The sequence below is a fragment of the Lepidochelys kempii genome, chromosome 9, assembly GCF_965140265.1.
Source record: "Lepidochelys kempii isolate rLepKem1 chromosome 9, rLepKem1.hap2, whole genome shotgun sequence".
In the NCBI taxonomy this organism is placed as follows: domain Eukaryota; kingdom Metazoa; phylum Chordata; order Testudines; family Cheloniidae; genus Lepidochelys; species Lepidochelys kempii.
Window position 1 is genome coordinate 64,629,651 of NC_133264.1, and position 21,204 is coordinate 64,650,854.

The 21,204-nt window shown below is 52.4% G+C and overlaps 1 protein-coding gene across 2 annotated transcripts in view; it reads left to right on the top strand.

The window, feature by feature from the left end:
- The window catches only part of LOC140917603 (glycine receptor subunit alpha-4), a 39,397-nt gene that overhangs the window by 8,599 nt on the left and 9,594 nt on the right, over window positions 1-21,204 (top strand). For both annotated transcript variants that reach the window (XM_073360783.1, XM_073360784.1), the window contains exons 2-8: window positions 68-201; window positions 880-947; window positions 6,414-6,637; window positions 9,089-9,171; window positions 10,498-10,638; window positions 11,150-11,364; window positions 14,517-14,666. In XM_073360783.1, coding sequence (XP_073216884.1) covers window positions 68-201; window positions 880-947; window positions 6,414-6,637; window positions 9,089-9,171; window positions 10,498-10,638; window positions 11,150-11,364; window positions 14,517-14,666 — 1,015 coding nt within the window. The remainder of the gene's footprint in view (window positions 1-67; window positions 202-879; window positions 948-6,413; window positions 6,638-9,088; window positions 9,172-10,497; window positions 10,639-11,149; window positions 11,365-14,516; window positions 14,667-21,204) is intronic.

Sequence of the window (21,204 nt, forward strand, 5' to 3'; positions counted from 1 at the left end):
TGATGAGGCATTCCTGGCCCAAGAGGGAGGATCCCAGCCTGCTAACCTCCATCCTTTCCCCCTTCAGGCTGGTTTCAGGGAAAGAGGAGATTCAATCCACTTCCAGAGGCTCTACCCAGCCTATGTCACCCTCTGATTTCCTGGACAAGCTCATGGGAAAAACGTCAGGATACGACGCCCGGATTCGACCTAACTTCAAAGGTAAAAATGGGGCACGAATAAGGCTTAAAAACCCAACAGCAACTGAAACCCAGAGTCTCTCAGACAGCACGGACTAAAACCAGGGACAGTGTGAGCATGGGATTCGGTGCAGGACCCCTGACAATGCCCCTCCACCCTGACCTGCCACCCCCGTGATTTTCCAGCCTTGGGAACCTGCCACAACTCAGCCAACACCCCTCTGTGCTGTCCTGCCTCCCCCTGCTATTCCAGCCTGGCGAACCCGCCACAGCTCTGCCATTGCCCAAGGGATGGGCTGACCGCCGCTTCCTGCAGCCCCCATTGGCCTGGAGCAGCGAACCGCGGCCAGTGGGAGCTGCGATCGGCCGAACCTGCGGACGTGGCAGGTACACAAACCGGCCCAGCCTGCCAGGGGGCTTACCCAGACGTGCTGCGTGCCAAAGTTTGCCAATCCCTGGTGTAAATGAACCCATGGGGGGGTCTGGAATCCCCCATCCCTTTAGATTGCATGTATGCATGCACGTGTACGGGGGTTATCTGTGTGTGCATGACTGTATATCTAGGCAAATGCCTGTGCATTTACTGGGGGCAAGTGACTGTTGGGGTGAAGATGGGGAGCAACTGGCTGGTTTACATCTTCTCTTCCCCTCTGACCACCTGCTCTAAGGAGGGCTCACATCTTGTCTGGTTGTTCCTCAGGCGTGCCTGTCAACGTGACATGCAACATCTTCATCAACAGCTTCGGCTCCGTCACAGAAACCACCATGGTAAGACTTCACCATCTGTCCCACCCTCCTTCCCAGCCCCTTCCACTCCCCTAGAAGCCTCCGGAGGGAACAACTGGGGAATTTGGCCCTCTTTGCTATGCATGCACCAGGCCCTTGGAATGGGCCAACTCCAGGAGATCTGGGGTCAGATCCAGCCCACCTGAAGGTTTGTTCAGACCCACCTATAGCGTTAATCCTGTAGCTAACATAGAGATATGTTGCCCATGGTACTGGGAGACTTATGGGGAAGTGGTGGGAATCTTGTGGGACAAGGGGCTAACCAGTGGGGGGCCTTGCGGAAAGGGTGTGAGAATGGAATAGGAATCACTTTGTGGTGGGGAGAGGTGGATGGCAGGAACCTCGTAAGAAGCTGGAGCCTTCTAGGGTCCAGAGACGGATGCAGGAAAGAGATTAGTATTCGCTCCCTTCCCCAGGCAAGTCTTGTTGTTCCCCAGGGATGTGCAAGGCTGCTCTGAGCTGGCTCCTGTAGGAGTGTTTCATCCCCAATGGGGTGAGGGGGGGTAGCCCTGCCTGACACAGTACATTCAGTCCCTCTCTGAGGAGCAGCGATGTCCAGCCACGTACCCATGCTGCCTTCCCCACCTGAGATGGGCTTCCTTAAGACATGCCAAGCAGCAGGGGCCAGAAGCCCTGTCCTTTGGCCAGACCCACTGTCAGTCTTGTAGATGAGACTGAACTGAAAGGCCATGGTTGCTCCTGGCCACTGAGGACCCTAGGGTACCTTCTGCCAGCAGAGGGGATGAACCATATGCAGCGGGGCCAACTCCCAAGGTCCTACAACCATGAGTCAGACTCCCCCAAAATCATGAGACTAAAAACCCCTCATGATGTTTGGGTGAGAGCTGATATTGTGGTTTTTAGTCTGTTCTTTGTTGAACTCCCTCTCTCCACCTCAGTGTGCACAACCGTTAACGCTGCCAACTCCCCCTCTCCACCGCCCCAGTTCCAGAGTTAAGCGAGTAGCAACCCACATGGAACTCAGAGCAGTGTGAGATGCAGCAGGCTGCACTGGGATGGCAGAGAAAGCGGTGCTCCTGATCAGAACAAACAGATCTTTGCTTTAGGAGAGCTGAATGGGCACGAACAAACTCTGGCATGCAACCCTGAGAGAAGAGGGCTGCAGGGCCTGAACTGACGTCAGAGCGGCTGAAATTTTATTACATATATTATCATAGGAGGCCCAGGCTAAGCCTCAGGCAGGAGGGAGTGGATCATCCCACCCTGCAATCTAAGTACAGTGCCCTCACAGAAACGGGGAGGACGGTTTCAGAGGTACGATTAGTACAGGAACTATGACTTCTTTGCTGGCGGGGGGGGGAGGGGGGGGAAGAGGAGGAGGGAGTCCTAGGACAGTTGTGAATTTACAGTAAGTGCCAACAGCTGTGAAAGCGAGTACTGTCAGAGGAAAAAAGCATTTCAGAGAAATGGATCTTTAAAACCCTAGACAGTTTATACACAGGCCTGGCTTACCCATCTTCCATAGGAAGACCCTGGCAGGTTTGAAACAGTCCCAAATCCTCTCACAAGGCCTGTCTCTGGTCACGAACTCCTGCCAATTCTTGGCCTGAACATGAGACACCAACCTAATCAGGGCTGTCCCTTTCTGGTTCCAAGTACTTTGTTTGCCAGGAACTTTGAGCCAGGTCACTCGGTCTGCTCTTCCCAGCTACAAGAGGATTTGTTACCAGGGCCGGCCTACAACATTTTGGCACCTGAGCCGGGGAGCTCAAATACAACCCCCATACCCCCTCACTCGGGCCCAAACTTTGAAAGGTCTCAATTCTGCCTTCTTCCTGTTCTACTCCTCTCAGGGTACTGCTCTGCTACCTACCCCAATAAAGGAGAACTTAAAATGCCTTGTTCAAAAATTAAGTAACACTGAACTTTTAAACACCTGAACAGCAAATGTAACTTTTCTTGGCTGCATAGTAAACACTGGCATTTTTATGTTTGAATAATCAAAGTGGTGCTTTCCGTGCCTTCTTGGTTGCAAGGATTTGAACTGCTTCCTGCTGAAGGTCTACACTCTGGGCCAGCTCAGGCTCGATTGAGATGGCTGCAAGGCCGACCAGCCTCTCCTGTGTCATTGTGGAGCGTAGATGTCTTTTTATTAACTTCAGCTTGGAGAAGCTGCGTTCTCCAGTGGCAACTGTTACAGGAAGTGTTAGAGAAGTATGTGCAGAGCAACAAAAGCATTTGGAAAGAGGGTGGTCATCTTATTTGTGTACATATATTCCAGAACAGCCTTTGGAGTTGATCCTGCTGAAATGTATCTTGAAAGGGCTTTCAGTTCATCACCTAAATCACTCGCATCAATATCGCGCATGTCATCATGTGTTAACACTGTCTCTAGTGCCCTGCATTGCTGGTGTAGGTCTTCTTCAGGTATAGTGAGGAGTTTTGAAATATCCTACAACATCCCAAATATACTGCTGTGTTCCTTGAGCAGCAGGAAACATTCAACTGACTGTATTGCACAATCTAGCACCTGGTTAAAGAATTCAACTTTGAATTGTTGTTTGGGATCTCTTATGGGATTATCCCATGCCTTGTAATCAAAATGTCTTCTTCTTCAGTGACTCTTGTATTCCTGAATGGGTGGGAAAATAGCTTCAGTGTGAAGTTCCTCTGCCAACTTCTGTGCATTCTTCAGAACGTTTTGAAATCCCTCATCTGACCGGTAAGACTGTAGGTATGACTTTGCTTTGTCCAGTTGTTCCCTTGCTCCAGATATATCAAGGTCAACATCTTGGAGTCTCTTGCTTACAACATTTATTTCAAACAGTATGTCATGCCACTACACTAAGCCACACAGAAATCTGAAGTTAGGTATGTTTCTGGTGATTCCATTTCTCTCTGCCACTGTTCTCCCACAAATAGTTCCTGTCATAGCATTATCCTCCATAATGGCAACTATGGCATCATCTATCTTCCCAATTTGGTGTTTGATAGGCTTTATTGCCTCCACTCGACTTTCCCATTGTGTGGCACTCAGTGGTTTCAGTGTCAGAGAGGATGTGCCCAGATGTTGCTTCAAAATTTGCCATCGATGAGTTGATGCAGAGAATACACAGATGCTTTGAATTACATTAAAAAATTCAGCAGCCTCACTAGAAGCTGATGCTGCATCACTGACCACCAAGTTCAATGAATGAGAAGTACATGGGAGAAAAAAAGCTCGAGGATTTAACTCTCGGATCCGTGTCTGCACTCCTCTGTTCTTTCCTTTCATGTTGGCACCATTATCGTAGCCCTGACCTCTCATATCAGCTTTCGCAATTCCCGTATCTTCCAGCTTTTTAAGAAGCACATTTGTAATACCAGCTCCTGTATCATCATCAATGTCAATAAATTCTAGAAAATGCTCTGACAGTCACCGTTGCAGGGATGTTTTCACTAGATTCTGTTGATGTTACAAAACGGACCATTAAATTCATTTGTTCTGTATAGCTGATGTCAGGTGTGCAGTCCAGAATAATGGAGTAATATCTTGCTGACTTCAGATCTGCCACAATTTTCTGTTTGAATTTTGTTGCCAGTAACTGTATGATCTCATTTTGAATGGTTTTTCCAAGGTAGTGGTGTGTGTGTACATTTCTTGGATGGTGACTCTTCTTAGATGCTCCTGGAGTACAGCATCAATCTCAGCCATCAGCTCCACACTTTTAAGGAAGTTTTCATTGTTTGGCACATACAGCTGATCTGAAATGCCATGCAGTGCTATGTTTTGGGTAGCAACCATTCTCACAATGGCAATGAGCCTTTTCAGAACATTTTGCCAGTAAAGAGACTCCGATGCAATCTTCTCTTGATGCTGATCATCTATGGTGGCTTTTAACCTTAGTCTCACCTTGAGTGCTTTCCACCTATGGAATGCTCTCTGGAGATTTGCTGCCTTCTCATGGCATGCCAGATTATTCCAGTCCTTTGTTCCTGTAGAACCCCCTGTGGCTGGAACATTAGACTGGAAGAGTTTGCAACAAAAACAGTACGCAGCACTCTGGGTTTGAGTACCTAAGCCATGGCCTTTCCACTTTGTCACTATTGGGGATTTCACGCCAGTAATGTGTTGGATGGAAACTTCTATTTTCATTGTCTTTGGGGAACATGAAGTTTTTCACTTGCTGTGGCCCATGCAGTACAAGGAAGTCCCTCAGGCTACTGCTCAAGTGGGTCCACAGTCCTGGATCATCTAGACTTATGGAACTAAACTCAGCAGCAGCTGTTTCTTGCACTTCCACCACACTCTCCTCTGATCTACACTTTTCTTCAGGAATGTGCATGGATGCATCCATTTGAGATGGAGATATAGATGCTGCAGTAGCTGCCAGGTCCCCTGCACTCTGACTAACTGGAAGATCAGGCATCTCCTCACTATTCACATCCGCACTGGGGCTGGAAGGCTCATCATGAACATTTGTGTCTATGTATCTCAGGAGAGCTCCTTCCTGCTTAGATAGAAAAGCTTCCTTTCTTTTTCTGAATGCTGCCCCAGAGGGGCGTTTTCTGCTTTCATTCATGACTGCTGTTCTGTGCCAGCTATAGTGGCTCTCAACACTCAGTAGAAGGGGACAAATAAGCAGGCTGGTAGCAGAGCCTGAGTGAGGGAAGATATCAGCGTCTTAAGGGCCTAACTGGCTCCTGCTACTTCAGTTGACTGCCTGTTCTCCTCAAGTGGGTTCAGGGAAGCAGCAGGAAACAGGAAGTTCCCTGAGAAGCTGGTGTTAATCAGTCCAGGCTCCTTGGGGTGCTAGAGAGGTACATAAGAGGCTCCTCTGCCTCTCTCTCCCTGCAGCTCCTTCTGCTTTCTGTTATTCCCTCTCACCTTTTCTCCTGACTGCCTGTTATGTCTCATGCCCTCTTTCCTCCAGCACAGCACTCCACCATCTCTGTGCATGTAGATCAGAGAGAATACATATGCACCAGCAGCAAACACAATTTTCTACACTCTGAGTCCTAGTGGCACCCCCACCCCCCAGTCTGGCACCTGAGGCAGCCGCCTCAGTTCGCCTCATGATAAGGCCAGCCCTGGTTGTTACCTGCATTATCTTCAGTAACTGGGGATTTGCATTAGTCCCTCTGATTGACATTAGCTCCTGTAAGACACATCCATGAAGCTAGGAACACAGCCACTAGAAGCGTTCTAGATATCTCAATAGGGTTGTTAAAAATCTGACTGTTCCAGGATACCATAGCACCTGTCACTGGCTGCTCCCTCTCACCCAACCCTTCCCAAGAACTCCTCTTCGCCCGAGCAGAGGAAGGAGAGCTTTGCCTGCTTCCTGCAGCAGCTCCGATTGACTGCTCTTCCCCAGGAGCCTGACCCTCTTTCTCCAGCCCCACTCATCACACTAGAGCCAAGTCCCTTGAGGCATGGTGGGTGTTTGATAACAGGGAATATCCTTCCTCCCCAGCTGATTGGGATGGGTGCTCCTCTCCCCTTAGGATTACCGGGTGAACGTCTTCCTGCGCCAGCAGTGGAACGACCCCCGCCTGGCATACAGGGAGTACCCAGACGACTCGCTGGACCTGGACCCCTCCATGCTGGACTCCATCTGGAAGCCAGATTTGTTCTTTGCCAACGAGAAGGGGGCCAACTTCCATGAGGTCACCACCGACAACAAGCTGCTGCGCATCTTCAAGAATGGCAACGTGCTCTACAGCATCAGGTATGCACGGGGCAGGGAGAAATGAGGTGAGCAGGGAAGGCAGGAGAGAAGAAGATTCTGGCTACCTAGGGGGGAAAACAAGGCAGGGTCATCCAGGGAAAAAGGGATGAAGAACAAGTCTTAGGATCGTAGACACATGGGGATAGAAGGGATCTCAAGAAGTCATCTAGGCCACCCCCTGTATTGAGGCAGGTCCAAATATACCTAGACCATACCAGACAGCTGTTCGTCCTCTAACCTGGTCTGCAAGGCTTCCAGTGATGGGGATTCCACAACCACTCTAGGTAACCTGTTCTAGTGCTTAGCTACCCTAGAGTTGAAAAGGTTTTCCCTAATAGACAACCTAAATCCCCCTGGCTGCAAGCCTTCAGTGGGTGTGAAGAACAATTGATCGCTGTCCTCTTCATAACAGCACTTAACATATCTGAAGACTTATCAGGCCTTCTTTCTGCGTCTAACTTAACAATGTTCAGTTCTTTCAACTTTTCCTCATAGGTCATATTTTCTAAACCTTTTATTATTTTTGTTGCTCTCCCTGGACTCTCTGCAATTTGTCCACCTCGTTCCTAAAGTGAGGTGCCCAAAACAGGACACAATACTCCAGCTGAGGCCCCACCAGGGCCGAGTAGAGCAGAATAATTACCTTCTATCTCTTAGATAGGACATTCTTGTGAATACACCCCAGAATGACAACATTTGCTTTTTTCCTGCCAGCATCAGATTGAATATGAGTTAACAATTTGTGATCCACTAGATATATCCTCCCAGTTTAACAGCAAGCCATTGATAACTATTGCAAGTATGTTTTTTCAGCCAGGTGTGCATCCACCTTATAGTAATTTCATCAGGACCACATTTCCCTCAACTCTTGATCCACTGACTGGTGTGGAAGGGAGCCTCACCGCAGGCACCCCCTGGCCTGGCTGGGCATGGTGTAGCATCCTTTTCCTCTCCAGCATCCCCTGCCACTGGTCACTCCGGTCCTGTGGTGGTGCCTCATCTTACAACTTGGCCTGCCGGGAGAGTCACATTTCAGTTCTACCCCTTCCAAGATGACAAAGTCTCACAGATAATCCAGTATCTTTGCATCAGGCCCTCAGCCCTGTGGTCCTTATATACTTCTCTCAGGACTTTAGATCATCCTTATCCTCTTACAGCCAGGGGCTTCAAGCCACCTTCCCAGTGGCTGGTAGGGGGAACTCAGGCCTGTCCTCTGCGCTGGGTTCCAGTCCAGGGACCCTTGGACAAGCAGCCTAGGTCTGCTTTGTCAGAAGCCTTAAAGCTGCCTCCCTGGACTTCTTCCATTAGCCTTTCTTCAGGCCTTTACCCCAGCCCTTTCCTTGGCACTTGATAACAAGCAGCACCTCCCAGGGCTTCTCCCCAGGGGTCCAGTGTTGGATCATATTAAGGAAGTTCTCTATTAAAATCACAAATGAGTTTGATTCCCCATAGTTTAAATTCCAGGGTATTACTAATTAAGAGGTCTCTTGGTTTTTGGTGCTGTTTCTCTCCCTCTATGTGTGAAACTTGCAAGCTGCTAATTGTGTTAGTACATTCTAAGACAGAGTCTGTTCTCAAAGCAATTCACAGAGAGAGAGACTCAAAGCAATACTCTAACAACAGAAACAGCACCCAGAGACTCCCCACCCTTTTGTTGTATTAACCATTGTGATTAAAATAGAGATAGAGGATGTATGTGGATGGATGCTTGGTGTGGATAATAACTGAATGATCAGGGAGGTGCCAGCCTAAGAATCCAGTGTCCATCTGTTATAACTATAACTAACTGCTTACTATGATTCTTTCTGTATTCACAGTAAATGTGGTATTTTGCCTTTTTCCCTTTAATAAGATCCTGCTGGTTTTTATTTTATTGGTATAACACCAGTTCCTGTCTTTTTGTCAGGGTCAGCTGCAGGAACTTGCTCCAATTCTGCATCTTCCAGAGAATAACTGCAAAACTCTGCCTACAGCCCCTTCTGGGCCAGACTTCTCTTTATAGTCTCACCCAGCACTTCCCCAGCAAGGCCTCATCTTTAATTACACCAGGTGCATCCTCCAGATGCCACTCAGGCCTACATTAACCCTTTCATCACCCATGTGAGGTCACTACCCCATCACACATGGCATGTATACCCCACTGATTTGCTCATGTCCCTCCCAGTGGTGAATAGCCTATTATTGTTACCAGCTCAGGGAGTTACTCCTTTAGCTGGAGTGATACAGGCCCATGCCTGTAGAGCTGAAGTTTCCTGACTCAAGCCCCCTGATGGGGGAGCCATTACACATAGAACTAATAAGAGGTTCCACACCTGCTGTTAACCATGGGCCAGCAGCACAGCTCTCTCACCCCTGAGTCCCAGGGCTGCTTTGGAAGACAAAGGGCGGGAAGGGCTTATCCAAATGCTGTAGGCTCAGACAAACCTGCTCCATTCTCTCTGCTCCTCCCAGGCTGACGCTGATCCTCTCTTGCCCCATGGATCTCAAGAACTTCCCCATGGACATCCAGACGTGCACCATGCAGCTGGAGAGCTGTGAGTACCCCCTGGGAATGACGGGCAGGGATAAGGATGTGAAGCGGGATTGAGGGCCGTGTCCTACCATCTCTCCAGGCTGCTCCTGTGGTGGCTGCCTGCAGCAGCATAGGGGAAGGACACTCAGCAGGCTGTGTCCAGCAGTTGTCTTTGTATGTGTCTCCCGTGCTGACCCCTTCCAGAGCCGGCTCCATGTAACCCCACTTCTCCTGCGTACTGGGCCTTGCCGCTGCTTCTGACTGAGGAAGCGGCCGGGTAACTGAGACAGGAGGTGGGGGTAGGTGCAATGGAGGGAGATGGGGAAAGGGGTGAATGGCGGTGAGGGGGAAGAAGGGGAGGAAAAGGTGGAAAGGAGGGCCAGCAATGAGAAGATGAGCCAAAGAAGGCTATGGGGACACAGCCAAGGGGGGCTGTGGCACAGGAGGGAAAGGGGCGCAATTAGTGGGCAGCTGAGAGACACCGTGTGGGGGAAATTCTGGGGTGAGTGGCCCTCACTTTGGGACTGGGAGACTGCAGGAGTGGGAGGGCAGGGGGGGAGATGATGGGCCTAATACTGTATATGAGCCCCTGGCGGGAGGATCACGGCTGCTAGAAAAGCTCATCCGTAATCTAGTTCCCAGGAGAGAGAGAGAGAGAGAGTGTTCCTAATGCTATGTTTGGGGGAATGATTACAAGTGTCAGAGTGTGTGTGTGGTGCGTGAGATAATGCTGTACCCATCTTGTGAGCGCTCTGACTGTGCGAATAGCCTGTATAGCCCAGGTGTGCTTGTCAGTAGGTTTGCATGAGTATGAATTTCTGTGAAGGCGTGCATCTCTATGGCATGCATTTGTGTCAGTGCATGCCAGTCTGTGGCGTCTGTTATGTGGCATGCCTATCTACGCATTTGTGGCTATTCCCTTCCAAACAGGAGCACTTCCAAGTCCTTACGCCTCTCTAGTCCCAAGGCGTGAATGCATGGACTCACAGCACGCATTGCAGGCAGCATTTCAACACGTCCAGCTATGCAGGGCAGGTCCCACCTCCAAAACAAGGAGCTCACAGAACAGGACAGAATTCCTCCTTGGGAAGTTCTCAGTTGCACCATAGCCCTTCACAGCTACTGCGGGCTAATGGGCTAACCTCAGTGGGAATGCCCTGTGCCAGCACACTTAATGTACAGACCCAGGGGCAGCAACACAGAGCAGCCTCAAGTCTGCTTCTCCATCATCCTGTTTCTAGAGTTGGCCTGAGGGTTCTCAGAATCGTCTCCCAATTTTCATTCTCTCTGCCCTCGTTCCCTTGCTCCATCCACCCTCACTCTCTCTCATGCTCTCTCTGTTTGCCAGTTGGCTACACCATGAATGACCTGATCTTTGAGTGGCTGGAAGAGCAAGAAGCTGTCCAAGTGGCAGAGGGCTTGACGCTCCCACAGTTTATTCTGAGGGATGAAAAGGATTTGGGCTATTGTACAAAGTATTACAACACAGGTAAGTGCGCGCACACACACACACACACACACACACACACACACACACACACACACACACACACACACACACACACACAGTAGAAGTCTGCTCCAACAGCCTCAGAGCACAGGTAAACCACACCGCTAGACTACCCCACGCATAACTCCACTCTGGGGTTTCTGCAAGCAATCAGAGCAGGGAGGGTGGTCCTGATCCCACCCCAGGAACAACCGTTTAGGACTGGAAGTGCGCCTGGAGATTGTCTCCAATTGAAACAGCAGGGGAAGCTGGGAGCGTATCTCCCTGAGTTATCACTTACCAGACCAGCAGGGCTAATGCCCCAACTCTTACAAAGAGTGTCACGGGGCCGCCAATGGCCACACCTGGCCAATGCCTTGGTTTTGGGTCTCCCCAGAATGCCAGCCATGAGCTAGGAGGTTCTGACCAGGTCACCACAACCTCTCTTAGGGCTGCCCAGACCTAGTGACCATCTGTGGCATTGACCTATCTCGTGTCTCTCTCCTTGCAGGAAAATTCACCTGCATCGAGGTGAAGTTCCACCTAGAGAGACAAATGGGCTATTACCTGATCCAGATGTACATTCCCAGCCTGTTAATTGTCATCCTCTCCTGGGTCTCCTTTTGGATCAATATGGATGCTGCACCCGCCCGTGTAGGGCTGGGGATCACCACAGTGCTGACCATGACCACCCAGAGCGCGGGCTCCCGGGCCTCTCTGCCAAAGGTCAGTGGAAGGGGGTTACGGATCATGTCGGCATTGCCTGTGCCATCATATCATCTATTCCGTGCTCCAACACCACTGCTCCTCCGACTCCTCCGGTTTCAGCCAGCTGTCATGGAGGGAGATCTGGAGCAAAGCAGGCCCAGGGCAAGCTGTGGGACCTTCTTTCCTTCTATCCCAATTTCCTGAGCACAAGCCATGTACCCCAGGGCTCTCCCCACTCACGTTACTGGACGGTAACTGTATGTCAGGTCCCAGACACACAGAGGGCTCAAATCTTGTGTGGGGCAGAACCCAGTGCAGAAACCAGTAACCAAGAGCCAGATCCTCAGCTGCAGTAGAGTGATGTAGCTCCACTGAAGTCAATGGAGCAACACTGATTTACACCAGCTGAGGAGCTTGCCCCTGTTCTCAGTGTGCTCCGGACCTGCTGAACCTACAGGAGCATGCACTGTGAAGAAAAGTCCCACCTTTCCACCACTGGGCCTCACCGGAGCTTTGCTTCCTCCCCTGTGCTGCAGCAAACTGTCCTTATGCCAGGATCACTCTCAGTCAGGTTGTTAACCTCTCAACAATGTGAATTTAGTAGCAATTGCAAGGATGGAAAAGCAGAACTACGCTGTAATTACAATCGCTGCATTCAAAAATGGAACTGAGAGGCTCAAGCCTGGAACAGCTGGGGGCTGCATGTCAGGAGAGGAGAGGGGCATTGGCAGAGTGGGTGTGGGGAGCCCAGGGCTTGAACAGCTGGGGGCTGCATGTCAGGAGAGGAGAGGGGCATTGGCAGAGTGGCTGTGGGGAGCCCAGGGCTGGAACAGCTGGCGGCTGCATGTCAGGAGAGGAGAGGGGCATTGGCAGAGTGGCTGTGGGGAGCCCAGGGCTGGAACAGCTGGCGGCTGCATGTCAGGAGAGGAGAGGGGCATTGGCAGAGTGGGTGTGGGGAGCCCAGAGCTGGAATAGCAGGGGGCTCTGCAGCTGAGGTTGAGGTACTCTGGTGGAGCTGAGCACAGGAGCAGTTTGCTCCTCCCCAGCATGCACTGTGCCTCGCGCCAGCCTGTTCTCTGAGTCCCCAGGTGACAAGCACTTCGCACTGTCTGGTGCAGTTGAAGGAGGTGTTTCAAATTTTAGCTTCCTGCTGCCAGAAAAGATCCCTTTCGGCCAGGCCAGCTCCTGCCAACACGTTCAGCCCATCTGCTCACCGCAACTATTTATAGTTTCCTTATTCAGAAGCAAAATGTTTCTTGCTGCTTCCTGCACATCCTGAGGATGATGCTAGGGTCTTTTCAGCTACCAAATGATGCTGTTAGCCAGTAAGCACATGTTCCAAGAGTCCCGCCCTAGATGTTGGAGATGTCCCTGTGACTGCAGGAGCCAGAGGAAGCCCAGCTGCAGCACCTGGGATCCCTGAAGGGGAGTGAGGGATGGAGACAGTTTTGGATGCTGACAGGGTAAACCTGGCCCTGAAGAGCTAAACTGAGAGGGAACATTCCCAGGCCTTTCTGTTCTGACTCCAGCAGAAACCACCATCTTTTAAAGCAAACAAACATCCTCTGGTGGCATTTGCAACCCTGCCATTGACTCACTGAAAGTAAAACCAGTTCTAAACCACTGACTCTGATGTCCTTGAGCGCCAGCGTCCAAGCAGAGAGAAATACAGAAAGGACAGCCACCATAAGCAGGGTCAGCTCCAGAGGAATTTTACAAGCCCTCCCTCTTGTGCTATTAAGGGGTCAGGGAAGGAAAAGTCTTTGCTTAACTGTGAGCCAAAGATCACAGCATGCTGGATGCACATTGGGTGGTAAGCTTAGTTGTAAACCTGGCTCCATGTTCTTCCAGAGCGGAGAGCGTCCAGATTTTGTGGGGAATTTAAATGAGGTTTTCTAATTTTTAGCAGGGGAAAGGAGATTGTACTAAGGGTTCTTCTTTCCGCTCAAACAGGGCAAGAGCTAGTTATGAGTTATTCAGTATTCGCATGACAGTAGAAGCCCCGACTGAGAGCAGGGCCCCCTAACGGCAGGTGCCGTACAGACACATAGTAAGAGCCAGTCCCTGCCCCAGAGAGCGAATGAGTGGTGCAGTGCACCAGAACACCAGCTTCTCAGCTCCACAGGCTGGAGGGTTTTGTTTAGATCACCAGTAAAGTGAGTTGGGATGTCTTGTCCTGCTGACCATTCACACATCATAAAACTGCATGATTGGCAAGGGAGATTCAAGGCTGGAATAGCAGGGGGCCACAGGTCAGGAGTGAGGGGCATCGGTAGAGCTGTGTGAGGAGTTGGGCAGGACTGGAAGAGAAACAGATTTCCAGCCCAGGACAGAGGTGCCTTGGCAAAGCTAGCTCAGCTCCTGCCAGCCCCGTGTATGGGCAACGATGCAACAAGCTCCTGAGTTTAACCAGCTCTCGAATCCACTCTTCGTTCTTAAGAAAAGACTGACTCAGGCCACCAAGCCCCCCTCACGCTCCCAGGCATGAGCAGTGTCTGGGACTGGCATCGTCTACTGTGGCGTTGGTTAAGGGGCTCCCATTCAGTCAGCCCTCAGGAAGGGACAAGAAGCCAGCCTGGGAAGGGCCTGCCCTTGGGTCAGTCAGGGCCAAGGGGGAGCAAGACCCTCCTTGTCTCTTGCAGCACTCGGAAGGACACCATGCCGGGGAGGGCTGCTGGCCAAGCCAGCAGAGCCCCACGGCTGTTCTGCCAGGGGCCCAGTGAAGCAGCGACAGCGACGACAGGAGGCGAAAGCTGCTTTGGGTTAATAAAAGCAGGAGCCAGGAGGAGGCACATGGGTGGAAAATGCGTCAAGTGCTGCATAATTGATTTTCTTCTTTCCCTCTTTTCATGGCCCCTTGGTCGGCCCCACACGGGGCCACTCCTTACTGCCTTAGCACAATCATCTCTGGGGTCAGAGATGCGGGGAATGAAAAGAGGGAGAGGCAGAGCGAGGGAAGGACAGAGAGGGTGGGGGAGGGGGAAGTGTGGCTGAAAAAGGGAGGAGAGAGAAGTGAAAGGGGCTGGGCAGGCCCGAGGAGATGGTGAGAGGCTCTGTCTAGCAGAAGGCTGTGGGAGGCCTGGGGCCAGAGGATGGCCATGTCCCCACAGGCGGGAGCAGCCCAGGCCCTGTGCTCTCTGACCAGACTCCCCCTCCATGCCGGTTTGCAGGTCTCCTACGTGAAGGCCATTGACATCTGGATGGCCGTGTGCCTGCTCTTTGTCTTCGCCGCCCTGCTGGAATACGCGGCCGTCAACTTCATCTCCCGCCAGCACAAGGAGTTCATACGCCTGCGCAGGAGGCAGCGGCGCCAGAGGATGGTGAGTCCCCACCACACCCTCCAGCACACACAACACCCTCAGCATTACCATGGGGACTGGCCAGCGGGGATCTCCCTGGCTGGCCCTCCCAGGCCCATGCTCTGCACTCAACCACCCCCGGAGCCCTGAGTGGTTGGAGAGGCCTGCGCTGGGAGTTTAACTAGGCTCTCTCAGTCGTGTCCCAGAGCTTCTGCTCCAGGGAGCCCAGGGGACTGCCCTGCGAGATGCACCCAGGCTTGGGGCACCCAGGAAGTGAGCCTTACGAGACTCACCAACCTGCAAACCTGCTGCCCAGCAAATTCCCAGCCATCTTAGAATGACAACAGGGGGCTGGGAGCAGACAGTGCCTCCTTCCGGGGGGCATGGAGCCCAGTTATAGCATCGAGCTGCGGGAGACAGTGGCCTGCCAAAGGCCTGATGGCACCTTATTCCTTCCGCCTATGGCCCGTGGGCCCAGGCCTGGCTGGAGGGTTCTGTTACCTGCGAGCTGCCTTGAGCAGAGCCAGCTCTGGAATCCCACAGCCCCGAGACACCTGCAAAATATTCCCGAAGCATCCTGCTGCCCTCAGTATGAGCCTCACGAGGCCCAGTCCTGCTCCCACTAAAGCTAAGAAGAGATTTATCACTGATGTGGCTGGGACCAGATCAGGCCCGAGATGGGGGAGGCCCTGAGGCACATGCCGCCAGCTCAGTCACGCTGCCCATCCTAACCCCAGACTCAGTGGGTGGAAACAGGAGACCTGGTAAAACCTCCTCTAGGGCCTAGCACTCCTGCCAGCAGAAGGCCTCAATACACTGAGCAGAGAAAGGACTGTGTGTGTGGTCCCCAGAGATCTCCCTTTGGAGCCCCATCCTGGGCCAGCAGGCTGGGCGGGGGCACAGGGATTAATCCAGGGCAGCCGCTTTCCTCCTGCAGGAAATGCCATCACTCTCTGTGCTTTAAGGTGTGGGTGTGTTGTCCCAGGGGCAGGGTTATCAGTATGTTGTCATGGCAACAGAGGATATCAACAGTCAGGGCATCAAACAGGCTCTAAATAAGTAAAAGCAGCATTGCCGAGCTGGAGCTGCGTGTTGGTTGCCTAGTGACCGAGCCCAGATAGATGGTGCTTGTTAATAGTGGAGCTCTGATCTGAAGTGAAGGGCCCCTGCCTGCTTGCACTAGAGGCTGGGGAGTACCCATATGCCAGGCCCATATGCTGCTGCTCATGACCGGCAAGCGACCCCGGCCAAGGCAGAAAACCAGCCTCCCCAAGTCTCTGAACCAACTGGCCGTGGATTGCGACAGCTGAGTGGGGCCTGGGCTCAGACACCAGCCCTCACCGAAGCTCCTCTTCCTCCAGCCGAGCCAGCTGCCCGGGCCATGCGGCAATCTGCTCAGGTGGAGGTTGTGCCAACACCCCATCATCAGCAGGAGACTCCCTGCTGCCTTCCAGGGGGCTCCAAGGCAGGGACCAAAAGGCAGATAGAAATAAAACGGGCCAAAGCGTCCCCTGGAAGAAACAGATGAGGCCTGATTTTCATGAGATTGGCAAGCCCAGGCAGCCAGCTCCAGGGCTGGCACGTTGCAGCCCTCCTATTCAATTTGTAATTAAGTTGTGCTTCTCACTTTCCACTGTCCTCATTACATTCAGAGGGGCTGGGTCGGTGCCCTCCGGTGGATAACAGAACTACTGCAGATCCTGATTATTCAGAAGGAAAGGCTCAATGGAGCCTGGTGAATAAGGGGCCTGATTCTTCCCTGCCTCTCACCAGAAGGGGAGCGTATGACAGCCACCTGGCCCAGGTGTGAATGCACGACCCAAGCTGCATGGCAGAATCAGGCCTGCAGAGCCTGACTGCAGGCCATCAGCCCCACTCCCTCATTCCATCCTGAAAGGGGACATGCGTCCGCATCTTCTGTTGCGGTTAACGTGAGATCAGGGTGCTCAGCACCTGCCAGAATCAGACCCTCAGTCTGGACATGTTCCTGGCACATCCGTATTGCTTGTGGGCACAGTGCTGCTATCCCACCTCTCCAGACACCCATGCTAGGGGCGCTGTGCTGCCCAAGATACATTCCTCCATAACCCGCCACTTCACTCTCCCCAGCACTGCATCACCAGGTGGGCACCCTTCACCCTTGCCCATTATATCCCACCTCCTTTTCTCTGGCACTATGGCCTTTGCTCAAAGCTTCTGTGCACGTGTGCTGGCTGGTGGAGCCACCAATCATCCATTGTCCTGCTTTTGTTTGGTCTGCACTCTTGGATTCCAAGAGGGTCTGAGCAGCCAGACGCCCAGCCTGGAGTCCTTGCAGCTGCTGAAAACCCTGCGCAGCCATGAGCCCACCTACAGAACACTCTCTCAGTTCTGCAGCTCCAGCTCCAGGGCAAAAGCAAACCAACCACCCCCCACCGTGAGAAACCTCCCTGGCTCAGCCCATTCTGTCCCCTTCTTTTATGTTAACCTCCCCCAACCCCACCAAGCTCACACCTGCACTCTCACCCATGGAAAAATGGGGTAGGCCTTTCCACTGGGGATAGCTGCATCCGTGGCCAGGCCTGGCGCCACAGCAAAGTTATCCTGCAGGGATGCTCAAAGGCTTGGAAGATGAGAGCCACAAACGTACTTGCGGGGAGTGGGTGGTGTTCGGATTTAAAGGGAGTGAAACAATCTCACTGTTCAGGGCAGGTGTACATAGTCTCTAGGACACAGCAGGAATTTCTGGGTTCCAATCCCAGCTCTGTCACTGTCTGACCTGGGGCAAAGCATTCTGCCATTATGTGCCTCAGTTTCCCTCTCTGTAAAATAGGGGTAATGATAAGTACCTCGGACCGGGGGTGACTGATGTATAGAAGATGTGTTGCTGATCTATGAAGCAACACTGTCACATTCCTTGACTTGCACCTTCTCCAAAGCATTTTTGCAAACATCCCTCAGAGGGACTAAGACATGAAGGGTCTTGCCTGAGGCCCCACAGTGAAACAATGGCAGAGCCGGGTCTAAAATTCAGGCATTCTGACCCCCAATTCTGTGTCTAGTCATCTCCCCCTCTTCCTTTTGAGGCTTCTACTCCGCATCTCTCCTCAGAAGGGCAATCTCCTGTCCTGCATGCCAGTCACTGCTTCTTACGGATTCCCCAGGGGCAGACAAAGCAGCTCTCTAGGGACCATGGAAGAATGTCCAGTCAGAGCAGGGGTGGGCAAACTACGGCCCACAGGCTACATCTGGTCCATCAAACCATTTAATGCGGCCCTCAGCTCCAGCCGAAAGTGGGGTCGGGGGCTTACCCCACTCCACGTGGCTCCCAGGAAGCAGCTGGCATGACCCCCCTCCGGTTTCTACGTAATAAGCGAAGGCATAGCCAGATGGCTCTGCACCCTGCCCCGTCCACAGGCATTGCCCCTGCACCTCCCATTGGCCATGGTTCCTGACCAAAGGGAGCTGCAGAGTGGTAACTGCAGACAGGGAAGCGCGCAGAGCCGCCTTGCCACGCCTCGGAGCCGGAGGGAGGACAAGCTTCCAGGAGCTGCTTGCACCCCTGAGCTCCCCCCTGCACTCCAATCCCCTGCCACAGCCCTAATCCCCCTCCTGCCCTCTGAACCCCTCGATCCCAGCCCAGAGCCCCCTCTTGTACCCCAAGCCCCTTATCCCCAGCCCCACCCTAGAGCCTACATCCCCACCCAGAGCCCTCACACTCTTCCTCTGTACTCCAACCCCCTTCCCCAGCTCTGACCCTTTCCCAACCTCCGAACCTCTTGGTCCCAGCCTGGAGCCCCCTCCTGCACCCCAAACCCCGCAACTCCAGCCCTCACCCACCCACCCCGCACCCCAACCTGGAGCCCCCCTGAACTTCCCATTTCTGGCCCCATCCCCGAGCCTGCACCCCCAGCCAGAGTCCACCCCTTCCCACACCCCTACCCCCAATTTTGTGAGCATTCATGGCCCGCCATACAATTTCCACAACCCGATGTGCCCCTCAGGCCCAAAAGTTTGCCCACCCCTGAGTCAGAGCTTTCTTACCAGTGATCCTGGGAATTTCTTCCAAAGGCACTCCCAGGAGTGGCAGCAGCTCCTCTGAGCCTTCGTGCCTGAGGACAGTGACTACAGCTGGACAGGCCAGTGCACTGGGAGAGGGGTGGCGTAAGAAGACCTTGGAGAACCCCTGGGCAGAGACACTCTGGTCATAAACACACAAAGTCCAGCACAGTGAGGACATGCATATGGTGTTCAGAAAGGTGCGACAGGTGAAGGCAGGTGTGGCAGGCGAGTGCAGGGCAAGCAAACAGTGTTCTAACCTGAATGCTAAATTCAGTGAGAACAACAGGGATCGGTGCAGGTCAGAGTGGTGAGGGTGGAAACAAGACTAATAAACTCAGTACAGGTCCAAGCGGGGAGGGTGTATTTGGATGCGCACGCAGGACTGTCACACTCAGGGCAGGTCCAAGCGGTGAGAGTGTATTTGGGTGTGCACTCAGGCCTGTCACACTCAGGGCAGGTCAGAATGGCTTCCTGTATTTTTGTTAGTGTTGCTCTTGGACTCCCCAACATCCTCAAAGGAACCTTCTAAAGAGTTTCACTGTCAGGCAGAATAAAATGCCCATGTTTGCTACTAACAACATGCAGGGTTGCAGTGCGTTGTCTCCTCCCCTGCTGCTCTCCCTTTGTGATCTCTCGCAGCCCCCCTGTTGCATCCTGTTGCAGATCCCCACCAGTCCCAGAAAGTCCAGCTGTCTTACCAGTCATCCGTGCACACCTCCGAGCTGCCTCAGCCCCACTCATCTCCCTCAGCACAGCCAGTTTCCTGTACCACCTCCCTACTCTGAATTCACGGCTCCATAATTCAAAAAAGATAATAGAAGCCAACTTAGATTGGATGTTCCTGGTTTCCCTTCTGCATAATTACTCACCGGCATATTTTGTGCCATCAGAGTGTATGCAATCCTTCCACTTAAAGCGCCATTAAAGACAAGAGGAGACATTCTGCTCTGTCTCCCCGGTGTAAATCTGGGACAAACCTACTGAACCCAGTGATTTTCCCCAGCCTCGCAAAGAGCAGAACTGGGCCCAGCTGCCTGCTCCAAGGAGTTTCCATCATAAGGGCCAATCTGTGCTCCAGATTGGCAGCATTACAGTGCTGTTACCAGGTCCCCCGACACAGCTGTGTCTGGAGTGTAGTTGGGGCCCTAACTGAAGCTGTTTAAAGAACAGGGTCTGCGCAGAACTGACACCTTCTTACTCAGCCATTCTCAGCCCCTGGGCTGTAGGAGAGTTAGAGCTGCTGACAGAGCCACTATCATAAGTGTGTGCTGAGTGTTACTGCTGTTAACACTGCAGAACCTGCATAGCTAAGGCCTGCCTGTGCTGACAGGGAGTCCTGATTTCAGCCTTTGCTGGCCAGGCACCAGCGTGGTTGCAGTGGTACAAACCCCAAGTGTAGGCAGGGTAAAGTGCTGTCAGCTCCCATTTTTCCAAGTGCATCTTAACCCAGCTTCCAGCTCCACTGGTTCCAGCAGCTTTACCTGGCTACCCTAGGGGTTTGCACTGGGGAGGCTAGGCTGGTGGCCAGGTATCAATGGCTGGAACTGGGGCAAACCCCCAAGTGTAGACAAAGCTGGGGACAGAGAGAGCTGGAGTCTGTTCCTTCTTGTGCCTTGTTGATAGGATTGTGTCCTACATTCCAGTGACAAGGCCAGTCTGCAGCAGATGGGCAAACCCATTGTGTGTGTGTGTGGGGAGTTTGCACACATCTCACCAAGGGCCTAATTTGAAGAGAGTTGGGATTGCACAGGTGTAACAGAGTAAAGTCTTCCTGGCTCATGGGACACACTAGACCAGGGGTTCTCAAACTGGGGGTTGGGACCCCTCAGGGGGTTATGACGTTATTACATTGGGGGGGGGTCATGAGCTGTCAGCCTCCACCCCAAACCCCACTTTGCCTCCAGCATTTATAATGATGTTAAATATATAAAAAGTGTTTTTAATCTATGGGGGGGGGGTGCACTCAGAGGCTTGCTATGTGAAAGGGGTCACCAGTACAAAAGTTTGAGAACCACTGCACAAGACTACTATGCCTTTTGCACAGAGCCACTTGTTAGAGTGGAACCTTTGCTGAAGCCAGAAATAAATGATTGCTTTTTGCACAGCCCTCCAGCCAGAGGCAGCCGCCTGCTTTTCCCCATGGCAGTCTATGGATGGGGATTGGCACAAAGGTGGCATTATGTTGTCGCTTTTAACAGCAGTGCTGTCACGATGAGACCTCGTAACAGAGCCCCTGGCTTAAAGTCACCTTTGCCTGCCCACCCCCAGGACAGAGTTCTGTGGAGTGCTTCCTGGAAATGCAACAGAGAACCTCAGCCTGTGTTTCTAGCCCTTATGGCCGGGAAGAAAACTTTCCAGATGCAAATGGAACCAGTGCAGCAGTCTGCCTGAGTCTGCAGACACCCTGAAAGAATAACTCTCTGAGAGGTGAACTGAGAAGAACCTTTCTTCTCAAGGGGGCATTCAATTTAAAATCTGACACATGGTGCGAATTTCAGTGACAGCATAGTTCCACTGC